Source organism: Carya illinoinensis, chromosome 5 (genome assembly GCF_018687715.1).
Source record: "Carya illinoinensis cultivar Pawnee chromosome 5, C.illinoinensisPawnee_v1, whole genome shotgun sequence".
Lineage (NCBI taxonomy): Eukaryota > Viridiplantae > Streptophyta > Magnoliopsida > Fagales > Juglandaceae > Carya > Carya illinoinensis.
This window is the reverse complement of record NC_056756.1, coordinates 17,081,224-17,088,937: the sequence shown is the minus strand read 5'-3', so window position 1 is coordinate 17,088,937 and position 7,714 is coordinate 17,081,224. Positions and strand designations below refer to the sequence as shown.

General features: G+C 42.4%; 1 protein-coding gene and 1 long non-coding RNA gene across 2 annotated transcripts; one reads left to right on the top strand and one right to left on the bottom strand.

The window, feature by feature from the left end:
* Window positions 1–269: 269 nt before the first annotated feature.
* On the top strand, window positions 270–3,057 carry LOC122311708 (SNF1-related protein kinase regulatory subunit gamma-1-like). The gene is made up of 6 exons (XM_043126345.1): window positions 270–422; window positions 873–1,043; window positions 1,174–1,616; window positions 1,872–2,138; window positions 2,224–2,393; window positions 2,653–3,057. The coding sequence occupies exons 2-6, from the start codon at window positions 875–877 to the stop codon at window positions 2,924–2,926; spliced, it is 1,323 nt and encodes a 440-aa protein (XP_042982279.1). The 5' UTR covers window positions 270–422; window positions 873–874; the 3' UTR covers window positions 2,927–3,057.
* On the bottom strand, window positions 581–2,124 carry LOC122311709. The gene is made up of 2 exons (XR_006242849.1): window positions 1,984–2,124; window positions 581–1,548 (listed from the first exon to the last, which is right to left on the bottom strand). It is a non-coding gene; the product is annotated as an uncharacterized LOC122311709 (long non-coding RNA).
* Window positions 3,058–7,714: the final 4,657 nt, after the last annotated feature.

Genomic DNA, 7,714 nt, shown 5'->3' with positions numbered 1-7,714 from the left:
ATGCTTAATGTACCTAAAGTTTTTTTACAAAAAATTTATTTATTTTCATATTAGTTATTGATATGTTAAAAATTATAAAATTTAAAATTTAAAATTAGAATTTAAAAAATAATAATAAAATAAATCATGTAAATAAAAAGCGCAGTATGTAAATGTATTATTACTCCTAATATAATTATATTTCATGTAGGGGACATACATAGGATTGTAATTTGTAGCAGGTGAAAATGTCTCCCAGACTTTTACAACCTGCCGCGTGCCGAGTTATTACTCTGCCATGCGTCCACCACCTACACATGGCAAGGCTAGAGCCCATGCTGCAGTTATTAGAACACGTATAACTGAAACTTTCAGGAGATGAACGGGGAGCTTTACCTTAGCATAACCGAGTCTTCATCTGTAAACACGACGTTTTTGAACAGGTATCTTATCTCAGTCCGAACATTTTCATTGCAGATCTCCTTTTCATGTCAAGTTATTTATTTATTTAATTTTGTTTCAATTTTAAGATGTGGAACTTGAACGTGAATTCCATCTCGCCCTTTTCTTTGATATTGGTCAAGAAATAGCAAGATGAAGGTCAAGCAATTTAAACTTTTTAGATCGATGAACAATTGTAAAAACAAAGTTCATTGTACAACACCTCTATATATGGGCGTGTGAGATACCATGATTTGGTGGTGAACTCCAATTATTTACAAAGGCTAAAAGGAAATAGGAGTTAAAAAAAGTAGCACACCCAATTGGATTTTACCATGGTTGTCCCTTCACATGGTGAGCCATCAGTTTTGTGTAGAAGTAATCACACCATTTTGTTTTTAAAAGAATCTTGGATATTGGGAAACTCTAGTAAGTGCCTTTCGTGTATGTAGGTATGGCAGCCGAACAATTGATCAAAGACAGTTCTTCACTTTCAAGCTATGATGCTTATTTTGAGAAGATCCAGTCAAGGAAGAAATTACCACGACCTCTGCAAGAGATTTTAACAAATGCATTTTCAGATATTCCAGTTTCATCATTCCCAAAAGTTCCCGGTGGTAAAGGTGATTATCAACAAAATTGTTGTTCTTGTAAAGTTTCAGCAGTACTTGGTTCATGTACTTAGCATGAATTGAAGGAAAGCATATCTGAATCACTAAAGACAGTGTTGCACATTGCCTATATATCCTGCAGTGATTGAAATTTCAGCAGACACTTCCGTTGCTGATGCCGTAAAGGTTTTATCTGAATGCAACATTTTTTCGGCTCCTGTGAGAAACCCTGACAAAGGAAATAGTTCAAATTGGAGAGATAGGTACCTAGGGATCATAGATTACTCTGCCATTGTTCTGTGGGTCTTGGAGAGTGCAGAAGTTGCAGCTGTTGCCCTATCAGCTAGTTCAGCAACAGCCGCTGGAGTTGGTGCAGGCGCAGTTGGCGCTCTTGGGGCACTAGCATTGGGTGCGACAGGGCCTGCTGCAGTGGTGGGGCTAACAGCTGCTGCAGTTGGTGCTGCTGTGGCTGGTGGTGTTGTTGCAGATAAAAGGATGGGAAAAGATGCTCCCACAGCTGCTGACAAATTGGGCGAGGATTTTTACAAAGTTTTATTGCAAGATGAACCCTTCAAGTCAACAACAGTAAGCTTGTCTTTGCCAAGAGCATAATTTGTAGAGCCCAAGTTGCCTTTGGTACCTTATATAATATTGTTTGTTTGGACTAACTTAAGCGATAGGTTATGTGTGTCAATTTTATTGTCTGCCCTCCTTTTCTCCATTAATTATGAGCAATTTTAATTTTCTTTGGTCGTGAAGTGCCTTGATGGAACCAAGTGAGACATAAATCGAAATAAAATCATACTAGAAATGATGTTTCTTTCTTCTTTTTTGTTTCAGGTGAGTTCAATAATCAAATCATTCCGTTGGGCTCCTTTCATTCCAGTTTCAAAAGATAGTTCTATGTTGACTGTCTTACTGCTACTCTCTAAGTATAGGATGAGGAATGTACCTGTAATTGAAACAGGGAAGCCGGAGATAAAGAACTTCATTACTCAATCTGCAGTCGTTCAGGGTCTTGAGGGTTGTGGAGGAAGGGACTGGTTTGACAGCATTGCTGCACAGCCTATATCTGATTTTGGACTTCCTTTCATGTCTTCTACAGAGGTAAGCTTTGCACTGTTAAATGAGTGTTCATCTAGCTCACTACTGAATTCATACTTTCAAAATGTTCCTTTGTCTTCTTGGCCAGGTTGTAAGCATCCAGGGCAGTGAGTTGATTCTACAGGCTTTCAAGAGAATGAAAGAGAACCAAATTGGTGGTCTTCCAGTAGTCGGACCAAAGAAGAAGATAGTCGGGAACATAAGCATGAGAGACATCCGATACTTACTGCTGAAATCTCAGCTTTTCTCAAATTTTAGGTAGGGTAAAAGGCAAAGCTTTGAAATTCAAGAGTCCATTGTTTCAATTTGATACATTATCAAGATTTTCAAGTGTCAAAGTGTGAACATAAGAAACCGTAAGATTTAATTTTGGGAAGAGACATAGGTTGCAGTACAGAGAAATTACTCTTAGAACTTATTAGTGGGACTTACCATATCAATCTATCCTCCTTATGTTAACTGGCTCCTCCATGTTAGTTATGACTGTCGACTTAATTCTATTCGCCGTTTCATTCAGGAAGCTGACTGTGATGGATTTCGTGCACATCATTGCCTCCCAAGAAGCTGGCAAAGTCGTCCCTCCAATTACATGCAAACCCAATTCAACTCTGGGCAGTGTGATCCACAAACTTGCTTCAAGATCAGTCCACAGGATTTATGTGGTAGCTGGAGAGGAGGATGAAGTTGTTGGCGTCATTACACTTAGAGATGTGATTTCTTGCTTCATTTATGAACCACCCAACCATTTTGATAACTACTTTGGGTTTGCGGTGAAGGAAATGCTAGAGTAGTGATGCTTCAGGTGCGGAAATCCTTTTCAATTTATGGAAGTGGAGATATGTAACAAAATCTGGTTTAGGACCAGAGAACGACATCCTAAGTACTATGTATGTACTTTTCATATTTATCCTCTAAAGCTAAAGCCAGGGTGCATCTTTTTTTGGGTAAGTAAAACCAGGCAAGGGACAACCTGGCGAACTGAAACATCTTAGTAGCCAGAGGAAAAGAAAGCAAAAGCGATTCCTGTAATAGCGGTGAGCGAAATGGGAGCAGCAAACAGGGTTGTGGGAGAGCAATACAAGCATCGTGCTGCTAGGCGAAGCGGTGAAGTGCTGCACCCTTTCTCAACCCTTTATCCCTCATTATTACCTTAATCATTTCACATCCCTACGCCTTCCAAATGCAGCAAGCATATTGTACAGGATTACAAAAGGAGTTGGATTCTCTGGCTCTAAATCCGAAAGCTTTATTGCCATTTGTTCGAGCAAAGAAGCAAAAACAGATGCAAATGCTTGGTAATTCCTTGTATTAACCCTCAGAGCTTCATTCCAACGACCATAATCACTAGATTGGCCATAAAAGATCCACCACGCAACCAGTGTGCTCTGATTTTGGTTTCAAACGATGGCCTCTTACTCATCATCCCAAGAAGTTGCCGACATCAAATTAACTCTATAGTCCTGGAATTCAGCTGAGCGTTCGAAACCCATCTTGTTTTTATATTCTGGGTCTCTACAATGCCCATTCTAAAAACTAGAAAGTACGGCATTCAGTGAAACCAGATTACATTTCTTTCAGGCATTTCATCGAAAAGCTTGAGAGCATCGTGTGGTATAGGCAGTTTCATAGACGTAAAGCGTGGGAAGTGGTTGCGTAAATACCCATCTAGAGCTGAATTGAGCTTGGCACGGGCTTTGATTCTAGAATCCGTCCGTGACCAGCTTCGCTATATTGGGATTCATGGGATGGTTCGAAAATGGGCAAGTAATTAGGCTCCCAAGCTTGGGTTAAGCTCTGACCAAACTCAGTGTGGACAAATGGGCGATGGTCCCAAAGATTCTTGTAACACACCCCGAACAGTAAATAATAAATACACAGGAAAATCACTCACTTTGAGGGACCTCCTCCATAATATAGATAGGGAAAAGAGAGAAGGAAGGATAAAGGAAAGTAGGGTTTTTGCTATTACTTTTCAGATAAAAACCTGCAGCATAAACGGCGCCTAATATAAGATCACCATCTTTACATTCTGGAAAGGAAATGGGCCATGGGCTGACTACTAAACTAGACTTAGCCTAGAAGACTAAATAAAGACATGCAGAAAATAAGGACTTGTACTTAACAACATAACATAAACTCAGGTCCAATCTTCAGCCCGTAACCATTGGACTCTAAATGAACCATGAGAGGGCCCAGCCCAGATTTGACACTTGTAACATCCCCTACGCGTTGACCGAAGCTTCCCTTCAGACCAATTCCAGATCTCCCTTCTTTATGGCATAGGATTCCATTTCTTCATCTCCATTGGCAACATCTCCCTGCCACCACTCTACTTTACTCTTCCATGGTCCACACCGGCAGATGTGTAACAGATCCTTCCTGTTTAAAACACCTTGTCCTCAAGGTGGGGAAACCGATCCTTCAGCTGGGAGTACATCTCCCATGTCGCGTCCTCTGGAGCTTGCCCCTGCCACTGCACGAGCAGTTCGGCCTTAACCCAGTTCCCAACCTTCTTCATGTGTCGGTCGAGTATCTTCATGGGTTTCGAAATCAAGATCCCTTGGTTGTCTACTGGAGGCAGAGTGGGTATTGCAGTGACTCGGGTTCCCAGTTTCTGTTTGAGCTGGGACACGTGGAAGGTGGCATGGATCCGTGATCTCGTGGGTAGATCCAGCTTATATGTGGTGGCGCCGATCCTCTGGGTTACTTTGAATGGGCCGAAAAATCGGGGGGCTAACTTGAGGTGGCGACGCTGGGCTACAGAGGTCTGCTGATATGGTTGAAGACACAAGTACACCCATTCCCCCACTGTGAACTCTTGCTCTTTTCTTTTCAAGTCAGAATATTTTTTCATTCTTTGTTGGGCTCTGTGTAAGTTATGTTGAAGAAGCTTGGATATCTGGTCTCTGGTACGTAGTGTAGAGTCCACCGTGTCCATTCTAGTTGTTCCTGGTGTGTAGTCCAGCCACCTGGGTAGAGGGAACCCGTATAAAGCTTCAAAGGGGGTGATTTTTGTAGAGTGGTGCTGAGTGGAATTGTACCACCACTCAGCCCAGGGAATCCATACGGCCCAGTCTTTGGGCATGTCACCCGCGAAGCAACGCAAGTAGTTTTCAACTGTTTTATTGATGGCCTCCGTTTGACCATCGGTCTGGGGGTGGTAAGCAGTGCTTAGGGCCATCTGAACTCCCTGTAGGGAGAAGAACTCCTGCCAAAACTGACTGGTGAAGGTGCTGTCTCTGTCTGAAGTGATAGATAGAGGTAAGCCATGTAACCTAAGTATGTTCTTTAGAAACAAATCAGCCACCACCTTAGTTGTGTAGGGGTGCTTTAGGGGTACAAAGTGACTAATTTTCGTCAAACGATCCACCACAACCTAGAGGCAATCAAATCCATGGGAGTTGGATAACCCGTCAATAAAATCCATGGTTATGTGGGTCCAAGGTTGGGTGGGTATGGGAAGGGGCTGCAGTAAGCCACTAGGCAGTGTTATCCACCTTGACTCTTTGACACGTATCACAAGCCCTTATGAATTTCTTGAGATCTGTTTTTAATCAATGTGAATAAAAGTCCCTCCTCAACCGATGGATGGTTTTGCCATATCCCGAATGCCCCCCCAGGGGCTGCTATGTGTCAGTTTCATGAGCTTGCTCTTGAACCCATGATCATTAGGGATGTACAACCGATTTTTGTAGAGGAGTAGCCCTTCCCTCATGGTGTACTTTGATCCCAATTTACCTTCTGCGTATCGTTGTAAGAGTTCTTTGAGCTGTGTGTCTGAGTCATAGGCTGCCTTAAGATCCTCCATCCAATCCACCTTGGGAAAGGAAATCAGCATTAGGGTCCCCTCTCGTTCTTTCCCTTTTCGTGATAAGGCATCCGCTACCCGATTTTCTGAACCCCTCTTGTATTCTACTATAAAGTCATAACCAAGTAGCTTGGTGATCCACCTTTGTTGCATAGGTGTGCCTATTTTCTAGTCCAATAAATGTTTTAGACTTTGTTGATCGGTCCGGACCACAAAAGTTTGCCCCAATAGGTAGGGTCTCCACTTGAGGACAGTCGAGACGAGGGTAAACAATTCTTTTTCATACGTTGACATCCCAAGTGCCCGACCCTTCAAAGCTTGGCTGTAAAAGGCAATAGGTTTGCCTTGTTGCATAAGGACTACCCCTACGGCTATCGCGGATGCATCATATTCGATGGTGAAGGGTAGTGCCAAGACATGTGGCTAAGTTACAACCTCTTTCAGCTTGAGAAAAGCCACCTTAGCTTCCTCACTCCATTGAAATCCCTCTTTTTTGAGCATTATGGTCAGTGGGGTAGCAATCCCACCATAACCTTTAATGAACCTGCGATAGTATCCCGTTAACCCCAAAAATCCACGTAAGGCTTTTATGGATTTAGGTAGGGGCCACTCCACCATAGCTTTAAGCTTCTCGGGGTCAGCTCTCACTCCTTGAGCTGAAATTAAGTGACCGAGATAGGCCACCTCCTTGCACCACAGTGAGCACTTAGACTGTTTTGCATAGAATTGGTGCTGTCTAAGGGTCTCCAATGCCATCTGGAGGTGCTCAAGATGTTCCCCTTCTGTTTTGCTGTACACAAGAATATTGTCAAAGAAAACAAGAATAAATTTCCTTAACTGGGGATGAAATACCTCGTTCATCAAACTTTGGAAGGTAGATGGGGTATTAGTAAGTCCAAATGGCATTACTAAGAACTCATAGTGTCCCTCATGAGTTCTAAAGGCTGTTTTGGGCACGTCATTGGGCTTTACTTGGATTGGTATCCGAACCTTAAATCCAGTTTAGAGAAAATAACCGACCCTTGCAACTCATCCATTAGTTCCTCCACCATAGGGATAGGAAATTTATCCTTAATGATAACGCTGTTCAACCCCCTGTAATCTACACATAATCGCCATGTGCCATCTGCTTTATGAACCAGCAGCACCGGTGAAGAGTATGGGCTTTGTCTGGGTTGTATGACCCCAGAAACCAGTAATTCCTTCACTATTTTTTCAATCTCATCTTTTTGGTAGTATGGGTAGCGGTAGGGTCTTATGGAAATGGGTTGGGTATTAGGCATTAAGTTGATAGAGTGGTCATGGGTTCTCCGAAGGGGTAGCCCCTTTAGTTCAGAAAAAACTTCTTTATGCTGGTTAATAGGGCCATAATGGGTGCTGGCACCACACTTTCAGCTTGCTGCACCTGGGTTTCAGGGCTCTCCATTAACTGCAAAATTACCCCTTTAGACTCTAACTTATTGGATCTGTTTAGAGCCCCTTTTTCTATCAATTGTGCAGCTGCCAAATCTTGCAACTTTACTTCACTTCCCCCCATATAAAAACTGCATCAATAGTTTCTCAAAGTCCCACAATATTGATCTTAGCTCCCTATGCCATTTAATTCCAAGTACCATGTCACACCTGGCTAAAACCAGCACCTGCACTTCCACACTAAAGGTAGTTCCTTGAATTAAAACCTTCACATCACTGCACTTGTCCTCACTGGAAATAATCTCTCCATTTGCAACTCTAACCTTGACTGTTTCTTTGTTATCCACAGGTAATCTTG